A 19086-nucleotide genomic window follows, 5' to 3' on the forward strand; every position below is an offset into this window, starting at 1 on the left:
CATGGGGAGAACAAGTATTTGATACACTGCCGATTTTGCAGGTTTTCCTACTTACAAAGCATGTAGAGGTTTTAAAACAAAAATCCAGAAAATCACATTGTATGATTTTTAAGTAATTAATTTGCATTTTATTGCATGACATAAGTATTTGATCACCTACCTACCAGTAAGAATTCCGGCTCTCACAGACCTGTTAGTTTTTCTTTAAGAAGCCCTCCTGTTCTCCACTCATTACCTGTATTAACTGCACCTGTTTGAACTCGTTACCTGTATAAAAGACACCTGTCCACACACTCAATCAAACAGACTCCAACCTCTCCACAATGGCCAAGACCAGAGAGCTGTGTAAGGACATCAGGGATAAAATTGTAGACCTGCACAAGGCTGGGATGGGCTACAGGACAATAGGCAAGCAGCTTGGTGAGAAGGCAACAACTGTTGGCGCAATTATTAGAAAATGGAAGAAGTTCAAGATGACGGTCAATCACCCTCGGTCTGGGGCTCCATGCAAGATCTCACCTCGTGGGGCATCAATGATCATGAGGAAGGTGAGGGATCAGCCCAGAACTACACAGCAGGACCTGGTCAATGACCTGAAGAGAGCTGGGACCACAGTCTCAAAGAAAACCATTAGTAACACACTACGCCGTCATGGATTAAAATCCTGCAGCGCACGCAAGGTCCCCCTGCTTAAGCCAGCGCATGTCCAGGCCCGTCTGAAGTTTGCCAATGACCATCTGGATGATCCAGAGGAGGAATGGGAGAAGGTAATGTGGTCTGATGAGACAAAAATAGAGCTTTTTGGTCTAAACTCCACTCGCCGTGTTTGGACGAAGAAGAAGGATGAGTACAACCCCAAGAACACCATCCCAACCGTGAAGCATGGAGTTGGAAACATCATTCTTTGGGGATGCTTTTCTGCAAAGGGGACAGGACGACTAGACCGTATTGAGGGGAGGATGGATGGGGCCATGTATCGCGAGATCTTGGCCAACAACCTCCTTCCCTCAGTAAGAGCATTGAAGATGGGTCGTGGCTGGGTCTTCTAGCATGACAATGACCCGAAACACACAGCCAGGGCAACTAAGGAGTGGCTCCGTAAGAAGCATCTCAAGGTCCTGGAGTGGCCTAGCCAGTCTCCGGACCTGAACCGAATAGAAAATCTTTGGAGGGAGCTGAAAGTCCGTATTGCCCAGCGCCAGCCCCGAAACCTGAAGGATCTGGAGAAGGTCTGTATGGAGGAGTGGGCCAAAATCCCTGCTGCAGTGTGTGCAAACCTGGTCAAGAACTACAGGAAACGTATGATCTCTGTAATTGCAAACAAAGGTTTCTGTACCAACTATTAAGTTCTGCTTTTCTGATGTATCAAATACGAGGTGAGATCTTGCATGGAGCCCCAGACCAAGGATGATTGACCGTCATCTTGATCTTCTTCCATTTTCTAATAATTGCGCCAACAGTTGTTGCCTTCTCACCAAGCTGCTTGCCTATTGTCCTGTAGCCCAGCCCAGCCTTGTGCAGGTCTACAATTGTATCCCTGATGTCCTTACACAGCTCTCTGGTCTTGGCCATTGTGGAGAGGTTGGAGTCTGTTTGATTGAGTGTGTGGACAGGTGTCTTTTATACAGGTAACGAGTTCAAACAGGTGCAGTTAATACAGGTAATGAGTGGAGAACATGAGGGCTTCTTAAAGAAAAACTAACAGGTCTGTGAGAGCCGGAATTCTTACTGGTTGGTAGGTGATCAAATACATATGTCATGCAATAAAATGCAAATGAATTACTTAAAAATCATACAATGTGATTTTCTGGATTTTTGTTTTAGATTCTGTCTCTCACAGTTGAAGTGTACCTATGATAAAAATGACAGACCTCTACATGCTTTGTAAGTAGGAAAACCTGCAAAATCGGCAGTGTATCAAATACTTGTTCTCCCCACTGTATATAGAGTATAGAGTCCAATACTGACATGGGGTGAAATGAAGTATCTGTCCTCATTATCCAGGGCCTGTGTGTGCCTGACCTGAAGAGAGGGGAGGTAGGGGGGGGGTGAGGGGAGGTAGGCCCGGGGCATGGCCAGAGGAGGCAGGCTGAGAGAGTAAAGAGCCATCCACTGAGACTTATAAAGTCCCAACTACAATTTACAGGGAATGCTGAAATAGTAGTGGCCACTGGCGGGTCATGCTGTCGAAGGCACTCTTTTATTTGCTTCATTCCCTTTGACACCGCCTCTTGATTAGGGTCATAAATCCCTTGAAATCGGTCAATAACCTATAACACTAATGCCACTCTCCTGACATTAATTTTACTGCCTGGGTGCCACACTGTTTCCTAACCCTTTGCACGTGGCAGAGAATTTTATACTGGCCTGGATTGATTGAGAAGAGTATATAACAAGCTTTATATTACATTTTACTCATTTAGCAGACGCTCTTATCCAGAGCGATTTACAGTTAGTGAGTGCATACATTTTTTCATACTGGCCCACCGTGGGAATCGAACCCACAACCCTGGCGTTGCAAATGCCATGCTCTACCAACTGAGCTACACGGGACCATATAGTGTGTATGTGCTTCTATATAAAATAACATGAATATGGAGAGGGACAAGACAGGAGAATCTTCTGTTCACTAGCTTGTTTTATTGGATGTTCTCTAATATGTAAAGTTAGCAGGATATCACAGACGTAAGATAACCCTCAAGCAACTGGTAACTCTAAGTCTGCATATTATTTTGTTAGAATTTTACATAACCTGATCATTCTATTTGAATAAGTGTATATGAAAGAGTGGAAACACCACCCAAATAACATTTTTTTTCGGGCCGAGAGAAGGGGGAGAAGTGAAGTGAATTCCTTATCATGCGTGGCAAGTTGCCAGTGGATATGTTTTTGCCATTCTCACTGGGGCCTCTCCTCCAATCGTTTTTGTGTGTGGGAACTGACACTTCAGGGCATATCCATGCCACAGACGTGTTAGTGATGTGCATGCCTTCTGTTCCAACACTGGTGGCAGGATGAAGAATCGCCATATGAGACATACTCATGGAATTACCCAAAGTGCAACAGGGAAAAACAAGAGGATTTTATGAGGCACATGCACTACTCGAACGAATTGTGTGTATAAACCATACATTCTGAACACAAACGGAAAGGGATTTCAAAATAAGCTTTATGGAGTACCCGTGTGTTCGTATGTGCCGGGACTGAGTTATTTCATGATCAGACAGACTGCGGTAAAAGGTTTAGACTCTGATCAGACAGACTGCGGTAAAGGGGTTAGACTCTGATCAGACAGACTGCAGTAAAGGGTTTAGACTCTGACTGTGTCTCGTTTTAAATGACTGAATCCTCTAAATTGCCCGGAAATAAATCCTGTCTCACTCTTAAGTCTAGCTGACACACAGTATGAGCCCAAAGCCTATGAGTTATCTTTCCAATCAGTGTTCAATCATCCATGATGTCTTATCTTATTGATCAGCCTTTAGTATACTGTGTAAGACATCATAAAAGGGGGCAGAATGGTTGAACCTTTGTTCCAGTTTCTCTATAGACCATATTTTTTGGTTAAGTTGGTGCCATAAGCCTCCCTCAATATTTCATTCTCCTAGTCCTTGAGCACAGTGGGGGGTGAGCCGATGCTGCAGGTGAAATGGGGGCTGGGCTTTGGCGTCGTGTATTATTCTCCAGAATACACTGCGAGGTACAATCTAACACATTCGTGTTCATTCACTGACTCAAGGCCAGGAAACTAATGTACAGTATATCATCCTATCTGATGTAATATTACCATGCTAACGTCTTTGCTAGCGTCTAACATATGTGCATTAGCCAGTTTCCATTTTACTACCGAGCTGGCTCCTCTGCTGTTCATTGTTTCCAGGCAGTTGTTAAAGCTGCAGTTCCTCTCTGTCTTTCTCTATCTCAGCCTCGTGAAAAAAAAGCTCCTTGAACAATCTGGCCTTTAATCACTAAAACAGATTTTATTTTTCCTCTCTCTGGAATGGCTGGAGCTGAACTGACGTGTAGCCTCCACAGCGGACGAGGCAAAATGGCCGTCCCAGTAACGCCTCACCAGCCCCTGGACAACCTGAGGCATGGCCATCCAATCCCACATCATTAAGGCTAGAGTCCTTTATTGTGTTGGAAGGCATTAAACGGTGCGCTGGCTATAGCCCTGAAGTCACACTCCACTAGGAGAAAACAGCAGAAAAATAACAGCACAGCTGGATAATGACTTTTCCCTGGGAGGCTGACCATGTGTATGAAAGTGTTAATGATAGCAGGTACAATAAGCGAGCGCAAGGCTTTTACTGCGTCCAGATATATTTCCCCCATGTAGGTGTTTTTCTGTAGTTTAAGAAGAGCCCCCCATTCCTCCCCCCTCTCTTCCTCTCCCTACATCCCTCTCTCCCTCCATCCTCTTCCTTCTCCAGTATCTAATCTCCTTATCAGCTGTACAGCTAATATCAAAGAGGACTGCGATGTGAAAATCCTGCGAGTAAAACCCGCTGTCGGAGTCTAATTACAATTAGCTGGGCTCTAGACCCATTAGGCCCGAGGGGGAAGAGTGCAAAAGCGCAGAAAATTAAAGCTACTGATCGCTAATGATCCCACAGACTAAAGGAATGGGTTCAGATTTGGGATCTCTGAAATGTACCTTGTTTCTTCTTCTTCCTGTTTCTCAGTCTAAAGGCTGATCTCCAGGCCTTCTGCAGTCTTTCAAATGCTCTGAGGGAATGTGCAATTACGATGTTTCCACAAAGTTTTGGAGGCTGAAAGTTGTTCAACTGTTAGATTAACACAGCCTTTATTGTCTTGATATTAAATAAGACAAACCATATCCTGCTAAAAACAATGAGAATGTAGACGAGAATACTTTCTTCGTAAAGCTTTATAGCACACCAAAGTTCATGCCGTTTATGGCATGCCATGACACTAGCCCGTGTCTGTGTGCCATGTGAGCAGTAAAACGTGCCTATGAAAGTTTAATGAATGGTTATTAACAGCCATTATCCCATGTTACGAGTAACTTCATATTGATTTATGTACCTCACATCTTCACAAGTTCCCTTCAAGTGAAGCAGTACTAAAATTCACCTTAAAAAGGAAATACCTCTCGTTTGATGATGTAAGCCCCAAGTTCTTCCTGGCGGCTGTGTTTTGGACTATCCGGGGCAGGGAGATAGAAGCGTCCAGAGTTATTAGGGCAGTCAGGTAAGTGTGTGGCGACAGCGACAGCGGCCTGGGATGGGGGTGGAGGGAGAGGCGGCTAGCACCAGCTAATGAAAGCGTCTCAGGGAGTACTAAAGAGTCTACGTGACACTACTCCTAATTCGTCTGTCTGAGGACACAGATCAATTAATACATTAACAAACGATCACAGACACTTCATCTTGCAATATGAAACCAGCAGCCTGGACTTGCTGCCCAGCCTCCTGTCCTGAATGGCTGATCAGCTCGGCTTCCATAAACTGCAATCCTCCATGCATCTCAATAGCCTCCACTAGTCAGACAGATAAAGACCCCAAACAGTAGTTTGTTCAGATATCGTTTTCCGATTCCTGATAGACTTTTCTTTGCGTTTCTGACAAAACATAGTAACACTTATTTTTCATAATGATGTCATTACAATACTGAATCACGAACATTGGGACAGAGTATTCCCAGAGTTTATTTTATTTTATTTATATCTAATACAACCAATCACCTCTTGGCTCAGCAACGTGATGCCTCGCCCCAACACATTAGGCATTGTCTAGAGCCAATCCTTATACCGAAGTTACGGATCTGACTTGCTGACTTCCCTTACCTACCTTGTTCTAACATGCCAGAGGCTATCCATGGAACCCCATGTTGTTTCAAACACACAAAAAACCATTAAAATAGGTGAAACATACTGAAAGATTCAGTGGATTCAGTGGCGGGGACTGGCACAGCCACTACAGTAATTTGATCATCCTGTTGCAGGAGAACTTTCCTGCAATGCAGGAAATGTAAAACTTGTAGTGTATTTGAGGTCACTATGACATTTTAGACTTGATTTGCCCTAACAAAAAATTTATGAACCCCTACAAAAATGTCCATGAATTATAATCCACATAATAATTCCCATTTCCTGTTGCTGCAGGATTATTTTCCTGCTATAGAAAACTGGCTCAAATTAAGATCCTACATCTGTAGCGTGAGTGAGTGAGAGTGTTGGGGGTGTGTTGGGGAAATCAACAGTAAACCAATTCTCCATGCCAGCCAAGGCAGCCATATATCCACTCTGCTCTCCCCCCATTACCAGGCTCTCTGCTCAGCAGCCAGGGCCCTGCCCTGCTCAATTATTCATGGAATTCAGGGGAGGATAGAAACATGCATGTTTTCTCCCCTCCTCGCCTCCTCTTCTAATGCAAAGTTTTAAACGAGTGGAGAGAATGATATACAGGCCACCCCTCCATTCCTCCATCTCTCCATTCTACCATCTCTCCATTCCTCAATCGTCCATCTCTAGGATTATTCCGGTTTGCTCCACCTCTAGTGACAGAGGTGGAGGTGGTGGTTGGGGTGAGGAGGGCAGTAACTAACACTGACCAGATGGTCTGTTGCTGTTTGGAGACTTTACTTCTGGGAGGAGGAGGAGATGGCGGTGGGTGGTACCCAGGAGTACGATGCATAACCAGGGCCTGTCTTTGGATACACATTCATCTATATCAGGGGGCAACAGGGAAATGTAAGCCAAAGGTAATTGCGCCGGATAAGAACATCTGCTTGGTGAATAAATATTCTAATGAGGGGAGCTTGCAGGTTCCCCAGACTGATCCAGTGCTGACAGGCCTCCTGAGGGACGACAGGTAATGCTCAACACCTGCACCTCAAACAGGAGAGAGACGCTCCCTCCCTCCCCTGCCACAGTAACTAAATGCTGGGCGACAACAACACACCCCACAGCATCGTGTAAATCTTCCCTCAGATTAACTGGGTTAGATAAAGATCACAGAAGTGCCAGCCAGGCCCCCTCTGTGCCACACTGTCCTTGCCCAGGCAGGCCACCACACCGCTACCACCCACCACCGCCCAGCACGGCTGAGATGTGGCGATGGAAGAGGAGGGGTAGTTAGGAGAGATTGAGCGAGGGAGCCCCGTGGCACACACACACACCTTCAAAGAGGCCTGCTCGCTCAAAGACATGGAGATGGCTTTCCCAATTAGCATCAAACCCCTGTTAGCACGTAGCAATTCACAGGAACACTTAATTGCTTTGACTGCTGGGTAGGCCTGTGTCGGCCAGTTGTACTCTACCTAAACTGCAGTACTATAGAAGGAGTAGGGAGTAGGGGAGCAGCTAGGGCTCCACTATATGTCATGTTTTTGATATATAACATTTTGTATTATTCATGCACTTGGCTGTTGCTTTTATGGAAAATAACAAATAATTCTGTGGCTCAGAATGGACTGGACTGGAGGCTGGTAGAGTCGAGTAGCTTCCTCCACAGCCGACTCTCCCCTCCCTGAAATCCAAAACTGACAATCGATAGCCACAAGCACGCTCTGCGTTCCCACTATGCACCAGAAGCAACCCAAATTCCACCACAGCTTTATGATCAGAATGCCAAAAATTGGAGGGAAAGTATTTTTTTTAAATCATTATGTTTGCTGTGACTTGGTACGGATGGTAGTGACAAAAAGCAGAGAAGGTGTGTAAATTGATATGGATTGCAAGGAGCTGCAATCTGCATTACTGTAAACATCTCAATGTAGAAGGGAGGAATAGCAGAGGGTATTGAGTTGGGATTGTTGTGGTGGGGAGGGAATAGAAAACCACACAGCAGACACAACTGATCTGACTAATCACCAATGATCTCATACACAATTAATTAGCGCCTCTGGATAAAGCACTGTACATACTGTATGTTTTATATTACTTATTTATGGTAAAAATATTTTGGAGTGGAATAAAAAAGGACTAAGCTATGGGTGAAAAAATGGGAAATAAAAACCCTTTAAAATACGTTCAAAGAAAGATATCCGTTAACAGTGAATCCAAAATGTGGCCCCCGAAAGTGCCAGTTCCAGCCCCAGCCCCAACAGTTTGAGGAACTGCTCAAAACAAACAGATATTGCTTCAAATGGTCCATACACGCCGGTTGGTTTAATTGTTAACTACGTCTGCAGAATATGAACGGAGGGAGAATTATGGTAAGGTGAAAATAGCATCCAGTTAAATACATCTTTGGTGAGGAGGTTGAATAAATCTTGGGTGAAAAGGGAGAGAAGTTGCAGGCCTCTATAGAATATGGTTAAACAACCCAGTGCTCTCCCATCAATAAAACAACACATGAAAATTGAATAACCATCAGCTCTGTTCATGCATTTGGGAGGTGTGACACACATACCCCGATTATAAAGAAAGAGAAATGGAACCATTGTAGATGTGTGCAAACACATTGCGACCAACTGCAACAAAACTGCACTAATGAAATCACCACCAACCGGGTAGTTTTGCACATCTATACACACACACACAAACATACACACCAATGCATCTCTGAGCATTCACACACACACTCTACCTCCCTCTGCAGTTCGAGGCAACACTATGGTAAACAAAAAGAGAGCAACACTCCGTGGTACAGTACTCACCCAAAAATACATCATCATTTCGGACGTAGGACAGGTGAGGGTGCAGGCACGGCGGAGTGTGGGGCTCAGCAGTGGGACAAGTCCAGCCAGTTTTGAGTGTAAGGAAGAGAGGCGAGTCCGACCGTTTGGAACGAGCGCTTTACTGGTCCCTCTTCCACTGGGGCAGCCCTCCCTCTCAACTGTTCAATGGGGCTCGACTAGCTTTCCCCTCTTCTCTTCTCTCTCTGGCAGCCGCTTCCTTTTCAAAATACCCCTTTTGCCTCTTCTTTCAGCCCCACAGAGAAGAAGCAGACAGGAGAGAGAGGAAAGAAAGCTTGGGAGGTGTTGTAACCTCTTTTTTCTTTTGATACTCTTGCCTCTCCACACCACTCACTTCGACTCTCTCTCTCTCTCTCTCTCTCTCTCTCTCTCTCTCTCTCTCTCTCTCTCTCTCTCTCTCACGCTCTCTCGTTCTATCCTGCTCTCTCTCTCTCTCTCTCTCTCTCTCTACTCCCTCTCCCACTCGGTTTTCTCTCACTCTGTCTTGGCTTGTGCTGTCTCTTATTGGTGAATGTGGAATCAGTCAGCACATCGCGGAGGCTCAACTAGAGCAGGAGAAGCCTGCGCTTGACAGCTGCCTCCAGCATTCCTCCACTGGAGCCGTGTTCCTCTGCATAGAGGAGTGCTGTGCTGCGCGCCGAACAAACCGGGATCTCACAGACGGTACTGTAAAATTCAGCATCCCAGGGAGGGGGGTGGAGGTGGTGGGGGATGCAGGATGGGGGGTGGGGGTTGGTGGGGGGCTGGTGATGGAGAGAGCTGCAGGGTGGGGGGTGGGAAGAGGGCTTTCTGTTGATGATGATGCTATTGATGGTGGTGGGCTATCTGAGGCGGGAGTGAGACGATCACTCTCCTCTTTTCACTTTCTTGTGACTGACTGAGACGATGTACTTAAGTTATGGCAGCTTCAGCTGTCCGAGGAGCAGAGAGAAAACACTGTAGAGAGCACCAATAAAGACTGAATGGACTGAAAGTATGCCAAGGGGAACTAGGAGGATCAGCTTATTCTCACTCTTCTGTACTTTTCTGCAAAGGTTGTGTGTGTGTGTGTGTGTGTGTGTTCAGTGTGTGTGTGTCTATCTTGTTTCAGCTAGGATCAACCAGAAAGTGGAGTGGTCAAGAAAAACGAAGGGGGTTCAGATGGACCAAAGTAGTAATATGCAGTAGGTTTGGCATATGAAAGATGAATTTGGTTAGGGGTGTGAACGAATCTCTGTGCTGTGCGGTGGGTGGGTGTGCTGAGAGACCTCCATTACATTACATGCTTTAGTATGTTCTCCATCTGGCGGCTGTTAAGGGGAGAGAAGGGAGGGAGGAGGCTCGCCTATCTTTTAGACAGCATTGTAACAATGAGCCTGCCTCAGCAAATTTCTAAACATATCATCAATACACGACTGGGAGCTAACGCTTTTAATATTAACCCTGTGGCAACCAGGACAGACTGTGGAGAGCTGGAGTGGTTTCTGCGGCTTCCTCCAGTGCTGGATCATCCAATCAAATATGTCCTGCGGGATGAGCTAATTTGTTGTAGGATCCTAAAGAACATTTGCCAGCCATAGAGAACATTGTGGTAATGAACAGAAGAGATATATTCAGGTTATGTTACCCATCAGTAATTGCCACATAAGGAGGCTGAGAAATTTGCAGTTTGCAGCTGGCTTTGAGCGAAATTTATCAGTATTTTTTTCTAACCCCTTTTGTTTGCAAATAAAAACGAGGAATTGATCGTTGAAATGTAAAACACCAGACGGTTATTTTAGGAACTCCACATATTCTGTCAAACATTTGTAATAAAAAAAAAATGCATGGCAGTTATACTGCCGGTTAATTTTAGACATAACTATATTATTTTACTTCTATAAAATAGCTCATGCAAAAGTAATGCATTTCTCACTACTTTGTTATTTTGTTATTGCTAGATCACAAGAGAGCCTCTCCACCACTGTGTACACACAATCTCTTATTGTGGGCATTAACATACAAGTCATCCATATCTTTTTACATGTCCACCAGACTCAATGGATTTACATTAGCAATCACAGTGGGTAAGCGCCCCACTACTCCATCAATCTCTGATGGGAAATAAAAATGAAATGCACTTCTCAGGCAACTCGGATTAAGGATCATGCTTTTATCAAATACTGAAGTCTATTTCAAGTCCTCCTCATAAATAACTGAGGGGAAGGAGAGAGAGAGAGAAGGAGCGAAGAGAGAAAGGGAGGGAGCAAAAGGAGAGACAGAGAGAAAGATGGAGGGAGGGAGGAGGGGGAATGAGACAGGCAGAGGGGGAGAGAGAGAGTGCATCACGGACTGAAGCTAATACGCAGAGCACTTGGGGTTTCAGGGATTAGAAAAAAAGGTAGAATGGAGAAAATAAAATGAGAATTTGAAGGCATTTTAGCATCAAATAATCCCCAAGTCTCCTTTCCAGGGATTTCCAGCCCTCAATTACCGATGGAAATAGAAATAGAAAGGGAATTGGGAAGAAGATGGAGCGTCTGGGCCTAGACATGTTGTTTTTCTCCTCCTACTCTCCTACTATTCTCTCACCAGCTCAATTTTTCCATCCTCTATAGTGTTTACCAGGATGCTAGTGGCTTTCCCGCCCATTTAGATTTCTCACCAACGTCTAGACTCCCCCAGGGGACTCGGCTGTCCATTATGGAGCCAAGAGCCTAAAGCTTTCAGAGAGAAAGGAGGAAGTAAAGGACTTAAATGCACTTCCTTCAGCCCTAAAATGGCCACCCTCAGCTCAGCTCAGGATCTCCCCCCTCTTAAAGGAAAAATCCACCCAATTATCTTTTCATATTTTTTTCATTAGTACACTGTTGCTACAGATGATGCAAAAACGCATCATCATGTAGCTCAACTGTAGCTCAGTTGGTAGAGCATGGCGCTTGCAACACCAGGGTTGTGGGTTCGTTTCCCACGGGGGGCCAGTATGAAAATGTATGCACTCACTAATTGTAAGTCGCTCTGGATAAGAGCATCTGCTAAATGACGTAAATGTAAAAGTGACACTTTGCTTCTTGAAAGTCCAATATCTTGAAACCTTGACTGCTGACATGCGAAATAATGTGGGACTGTTTCAACAGTGGACTAATTAAAAAATACCAATACATATTTCATGGTAATCCCAGTGCCCGTTAGCAGGAATAACCCCATATCTGCTGTTGGACCATGCCCTTTTCTTCTCATCCGATCATATAGAGACCTTTACAGTGAGAGCATTGAGCTGTGGTCCCCTGAGCACTCAGCCCAGGCCCCAGCCAGCACGGGGTCCTAAGGGTCTCGGTATATACTAGACATGGTTCTCTCACCCCAGCCCCATCCCCATTTCTCAATTAGTTGAGTCTATGGTGGCTGGTCTCAGCTGCTTCAGCTAATGGGCTTTGTGCTGGTTGACCCAAAGACAGGAAGAAAGGATTCTCCATCCTGTGTCTCGTAGAAGGACTGTCTCTAATGACACTTCACTTTAAAGCGTTTCAAGAACAGCTGGTAAGGATCCACAGTTGTACTTGATCCATGTGTAGATATTTATATTTCTATATGAGGAGGATCAGGCTCATAACTAAGACTTCTGAACAGGTGGAACCATCCTCAAAGGTTTTAGCGCTGGGGAAATAGGCCACTGCAGAAAGAAGGATTTGAAGGAAATATACTTAAAAAGTATATCTCCTGAAATTCTCTGAAAAACGTCAATTGCAGCAAAACATATTGTCAATCCCAATATATGAACTAGTCTTTCAAAATGAAAGAAAATACCCAACATCAAACACATACAGTACACATACACTGAGTACACCAACCACAGCAACACACACAGACTGTACTGTATAGTCGTGAGAATGCTATTCATTGACTACAGCTCAGCGTTCAACACCATAGTGCCCTCAAAGCTCATCACTAAGCTAAGGATCCTGGGACTAAACACCTCCCTCTGCAACTGGATCCTGGACTTCCTGACGGGCCGCCCCCAGGTGGTAAGGCTAGGTAACAACACATCTGCCACGCTGATCCTCAACATGGGGCCCCTCAGGGGTGTGTGCTCAGTCCCCTCCTGTACTCCCTGTTCACCCATGACTGCATGGCCAGGCACGACTCCAACACCATCATTAAGTTGGCCAACGACACAACAGTGGTAGGCCTGATCACCGACAACGATGAGACAGCATCCTGACTGGTTGCATCACCGCCTGGTATGGCAACTGCTTGGCCTCCGACCGCAAGGCACTACAGAGGGTAGTGCGTACGGCCCAGTACATCACTGGGGCCAAGCTTCCTGCCATCCAGGACCTCTATACCAGGCGGTGTCAGTGGAAGGCCCTCAAAATTGTCAAAGACTCCAGCCACCCTAGTCATAGACTGTTCTCTCTGCTACCGCACGGCAAGCGGTACCGGAGTGCCAAGTCTAGGTCCAAAAGACTTCTCAACAGCTTCTACCCCCAAGCCATAAGACTCCTGAACAGCTAATCATGGCTACCCGGACAATTTGCACTGCCCCCCCCACCCCATCCTTTTTATGCTGCTGCTACTCTGTTAATTATTTATGCATAGTCACTTTAACTCTACCCACATGTACATATTACCTCAACTACCTCAACTAGCCGGTGCCCCCGCACATTGACTCTGCAACGGTACCCCCCTGTATATATAGCCTCCCTACTGTTACTTTATTTTACTTCTGCTCTTTTTTTTCTCAACACTTTTTTTGTTGTTGTTTTATTTTAACTTTTTTTTTGTTAAAAATAAATGCACTGTTGGTTAAGGGCTGTAAGTAAGCATTTCACTGTAATGTCTGCACCTGTTGTATTCGGCGCATGTGACCAATAAAATTTGATTTGATTTGATTTGACAGCCTATAGGAAGGAGGTCAGAGACCTGGCTGTGTGGTGCCAGGATAACAACCTCTCCCTCAACGTGACCAAGACAAAGGAGATGATTGTGGACTACAGGAAAAAAAAGAGGACTGAGCACGCCCCCATTCTCATCGACAGGGCTGTATTGGAACAGGTTGAGAGCTTCAAGTTCCTTGGTGTCCACATCACCAACGAATTATCATGGTCCAAACACACCAAGACAGTCGGGAAGAGGGCACAACAAAGCCTATTCCCCCTCAGGAGACTGAAAAGATTTGGCATGGGTCCTCAGATCCTCAAAAAGTTCTACAGCTGCACCATCGAGAGTATCCTGACTGGTTGCATCACCGCCTGGTATGGCAACTGCTCGGCCTCCGACCGCAAGGCACTACAGAGGGTAGTGCGTACGGCCCAGTACATCACTGGGGCCAAGCTTCCTGCCATCCAGGACCTCTATACCAGGCGGTGTCAGAGGAAGGCCCTCAAAATTGTCAAAGACTCCAGCCACCCCAGTCATAGACTGTTCTCTCTGCTACCGCATGGCAAGCGGTACCGGAGCGCCAAGTCTAGGTCCAAAAGGCTTCTCAACAGCTTCTACCCCCAAGCCATAAGACTCCTGAACAACTAATCATGGCTACCCGGACTATTTGCACTGCCCCTCCACCCCCACCCCATCTTTTTACGTTGCTGCTACTCTGTAAATTATTTATGCATAGTCACTTTAACTCTACCCACATGTACATATTACATCAACTACCTCAACTAACTCTACCCACATGTACATATTACATCAACTACCTCAACTAGCCGGTGCCCCCGCACATTGACTCTGCACCGGTACCCCCCTGTATATAGCCTCCTACTGTTATTTTTTTGCTATTTTTTTCTCAATACTTTTTTGTTGTTGTTGTTTTATTTTACTTTTTTTATAAAAAAATTAATGCATTGTTGGTTAAGGGCTGTAAGTAAGCATTTCACGGTAATGTCTATAACTGTTGTATTTGGTGCATGTGGCAAATAAAATTTGATTTGTTAATAATGCAGTGTTAACGTGGCGTCTGGGCTGTGTACTGGCAGTGTTCAGCAACAGAAACTAGGGGTTGTGTCAGACCGAGGAGGGGCCGGGGCCCCTGTGTGCCATGCTGATATCACTCTGGGGCCAGACCTGGTGTGTCTGTCTGTGTGAGGGGCAGGTACACTGAGTACCGTATCGCACACTGCCGGCCACAACTTGCTGTCACAGTGTGAACGGCAACACAACACAACACAGCTCGTAATGAACAAGTGGTCCTCAGTGTTCCTCTGGCCTCAGAGCAAAGCACTACAGAGTCAGGTCAACGCCACAACACGCAGCAGTGGAACAGACAGCCGGAATGACATGGAGAAAAGCTACACGACAGGGTGGCTATTATCTTCATTACCTACCTACCTGTGTATGTGTGTGTGTGTGTGTGTGTACGTGTATGTGTGTGTGTGTGAGAGAGAGAGAGAGAGAGAGAGAGAGAGAGAGAGAGAGAGAGAGAGAGAGAGAGAGAGAGAGAGAGAGAGAAAGTGTGAATGAGTGAGTGTGAAGGAGAGAGAGCCTTCCAAATCGTTTATAGCATTTTAAATGCAACTTACAATACTGCAATTGTAAAACAAGTCAAATAGGTATACTTAGCGACATTCAGAAACTGTGTATATTTTGTAGGATAAATATTGACCTGTAAGTGATATTTGAAAGTATGAAGCCTCAGTATTATTGTCAGTGACTGGTGACCCCTGAGAAACGGTTGTATTTTTCCACTCTCCCCATTGGCCAAGAACAATAGAGATGTCCAGTGCATAAACCCCCCTTTAAAAATGTAAATGAAAGCCACCTCCCTGACAGGTAGGCTGTTTGATGACTTCCTCATCCTTCAAAGGCTTCACCTCAGCACAAGCCAACATACTCTGAATCATTTATTGTGCTCTCTCTCTGAGTGTGTGTGTGGGTGTAGGTGTGTTTGTGTTTTTTTATTTTGGTGTGTTTGTGTTTTGTGTCTGTATGTGCGTTCAGTTGACTTTTTGGACATATTTTGATATTCCTATCAGCAAAGTTGCAGGAAACGTATTTCTGTACTGTAAACTTTTTTTCCTTTTGTAGGTACCCTCATTTTTTGTTTTACATAACTTTTACATACCATGCTGACTTTTTGTGGTGACCACATAGGACCACACCCATACAGATAATAGGATTCCAATTGGACACATGGTGTAGCAAACTGTTGGAAACACACTTGGAAAGAAAATGATCTCCAGCATTGTGTTTGCCCTGGAGCCATAATATTTGGTTCATAGTTCTCTCATGAGGATGGCTCTAGAATCCCTCACTTCCACAGTTTTGGATTCCTGCCATTTTGGTAACAAAAACAAGCCAATTGATATACCGTGCAGTCATGCAATTTCTTTGCGCTCATAACTGACAGAAGCATGATAGATCTGTCCAATTGTAAGCATACATAATAATGTTGTAACTGAATAGAAAATCTATTAACTTATAACATATAACAAGTTACCCAATCTTGAGTTGGCCAACATTTCTTAGCACTGTGTGACACTAACGAAAGCCTGTATGCCAACTGACATCAGCAGATTCCAAAGAACGATTATATCTAAGTCTAAACCAACATTTAATTTTCTTTTGACAGAAAGGGGTAAATACTTATCATTAATTCTTAACCCAAGCATCAACTTGTACTCTCAAGCCCTTAATTATAATCTTGTAATTTTCGCTTAGGCTGACTGCATGGTTATGCTCTTTTTTCCAAAGGAAACTAGACTGTCTCTCTATAAGAACCTCAAAGGCAGAGAAAAAAATAACCACATATGCCTTCACCTCTATATCTAGGGCCAGAGAAGACTTTGTTGACATCTTCACTTGTGCTCACATGGGGCTTTCTTAGCTTTAGCTCAAACCTTGAGAGGCACCAAAGCCTTTCAAAAGAATGAAATAAAACATAAGGCTTAGATGTGGTGGGGATTCCTTGACTTAAAACATACTGTGCAGGACTTTCATATCATGGAACATTTAACAACTTCAGATAACAAGATGTCAACAGTAGGGGCATCAAACCCAGCCACAAGAGACTGCAGGCAGAGATTCATCCACCTGAATTCTCCCCTGCACCACAGAGCCACGTGAGGCGCTCAGTACAAAATGGAGGTAAGTGTAAGCAGTAAGTGTGATGTGTGGGGCCAGAGCTGCTCTTACCAGTCTCGTGAAGAGGGGAACTCCTAAATGCCAGAGGTGCTCGTTGAGCAGCCCGCTGTACACGACGTTCCCGAAGACAGCAATGTTTCCTGATTTACACAATGTGTTTCCTACAGGGACACAAGAAGAGAGGAGAGAAAACACAGAGTCATTAAAATGGACAACAACCACAAGGCACTAAACTTCAGCAATGCACTAGGCTTTATTATCAAGATTGGAAAATGAAATCATAGGAAATCATTGCACAGCCACAGGAATTGAAATAAAAGAAAGAAATAAATATAATAGAGAACACCACATTGATTGTTATGAATATTGATTTCAGAGGTTTATGATGAACAGGGAAACGTAGCTGCTGTGAAATCGATAGCACAAGTAGATGTGTTCCAACTGCAGATGACGGAACCTCCAGCTAGCCTAATGAGATGCTTACAGTGATAACATCAGTGTGCAATGATCAGAGGTGTGCTGAAGGAAAGATCTGTTAGAGAAAGTATGTACCAAGCCGCGCATGACTATACCCCATACAGTATGTTACATACAGCTCTGGTTAGTCCTTGTTCCATCACACTCCTTGACCCTCGAACTCCCGTTCCCTCCATCCTCCACCCCCCTTAGTCACATTACCACCCCCATTAGCACAATCTCCATGTGAGGACAGTCAGCAGCACCGCCACACGCCTGATGCCCAGACCACAACATTGGCACACTGTCAAGCCTGTATGAGACATGTAACCCCAGCCCTCAGCCCTCCTCCTCCAGCCCTGGCCACAGTGACACGGCTGCTGTGTATGAAGAGCTTCTGTCTGGAGAGAAGAGAAGCGCTCTTAGTAGGCCCCTGCAGCAGCTGAGAAGCCAGCCCACACACTAACACTAAGGTCCCCACAACATATGATTTACACATACAGTATTCACTACTACACGTCCCCAAGTATGATGAATGCAGCTTATAGAGAGCCAGCCACAGGAAAACACAGGTCCCCATTGTAATATTCTGCACAAAGGAATGCTGCAAAGGGGAGGTGGGGGAAACTGGAAGCAGTGCTGACAAGCAACACATGCATTATTTAAAAACAAAAGTAAAAAATGCCCATTAAGGTGTCAGTGGTGCTGGCGGTGGAGGTGGCTAGGGCGCGGTGTGTGTATTACTGTTATTAATGGACCAGGCGTGGGGGGCATTGCTACACTGTGATTGCTTTGCTGTTGCCATCCAGGTTTCACACTCTTTTTTTTTCACCCATTCTTTTTCAAGAGCGTGTGTGCAAGTGTGTGTCTGTGAGTGAGTGAGAGAGAGAGAGAGAGAGAGAGAGAGAGAGAGAGAGAGAGAGAGAGAGAGAGAGAGAGAGAGAGAGAGAGAGAGAGAGAGAGAGAGAGAGAGAGAGAGAGAGAGAGAGAGAGAGAGAGAGAGGGAGAGAGAGAGGGCGAGAGATACACTGCAGGCCGGGAGCAGCGTCAATGAGCTCCTACTGCTAATTAAGAGAGAGGGACCTTCCCCAGCGAGTAGCAGCACAAGTGCTTCTATCATCCTCTGATACAGTGTCATGTTCTTCCTAAATACAGTGTGCTGGGGATGGGGTGGACATATTGGAATAAGTACATAGCACTTCACTATGCAGCATGAGATAAAGGGGTCACTGTTACTGACAGTATGATATAACTCCACATGTTGTAATTATTACTACAGTCAACCTTTAAATGCCTCAGTCTCCAAGACATGTTACAGTATTACCTTTGGAGTACAGAAAGATGATCTAATACTTGTCTGAGAAGAGAGAAGACGACATTTTGGTCATGTGTGTTGGCTCTCTCTTCAGTTCTGACACCACTACACTACAGAGGAACAGACTTCCAACACTGATTTAAAGCGTAGGGAAAATCAAGCAATTAAGCAATCAATACAATATCCCTCTTGCTACATATTCATCAACAGAGGAAGACTCAAGGCAGTTTATATCACATTCTTCTCTGTAACTGCCTCTGAAATGCAGCCAGAAGACATTTGATTTCAACTCAGCACAGTTGCACTATTTAAAAAGAGCATTTGGAGCATTTCTTCCATTCAATAACATTTGTGCATTCTTTAATCTGGTGACATTTGGTTATTGGTCTGTCTGTGATAAATAGTTGATATTCTGTTTTGGCTGTTAAGCCCATGTCTTTTTTCTGTTAGGTCCTCTCAGCAGTTGTGTGCTTCTATCTTATCTGCAGACTCAACAGTATCGAGGCCAACCTCTGATTAATTATTAAATGTGTGATTAAAATGTAGAGGAGGAGGGGGGTGTAGGAGAGAGGCAGGCAGGGAGGGGTTGCGTTGCAGCCTGTATCCTCTCT

General features: G+C 44.9%; 1 protein-coding gene across 1 annotated transcript in view; it reads right to left on the minus strand.

Moving 5' to 3' along the window:
- rbfox3a (RNA binding fox-1 homolog 3a) overlaps positions 1-19086 on the minus strand; it is a gene marked incomplete at both ends in the record, with an annotated part of 188694 nt that overhangs the window by 95234 nt on the left and 74374 nt on the right. Inside the window, one exon of the mRNA XM_084172321.1 lies at positions 16756-16865. Within this exon, the coding sequence (XP_084028447.1) occupies positions 16756-16865 (110 nt within the window). The remainder of the gene's footprint in view (positions 1-16755; positions 16866-19086) is intronic.

Source organism: Coregonus lavaretus (genome assembly GCF_964263955.1).
Source record: "Coregonus lavaretus genome assembly, chromosome: 2".
Taxonomy (NCBI): domain Eukaryota; kingdom Metazoa; phylum Chordata; class Actinopteri; order Salmoniformes; family Salmonidae; genus Coregonus; species Coregonus lavaretus.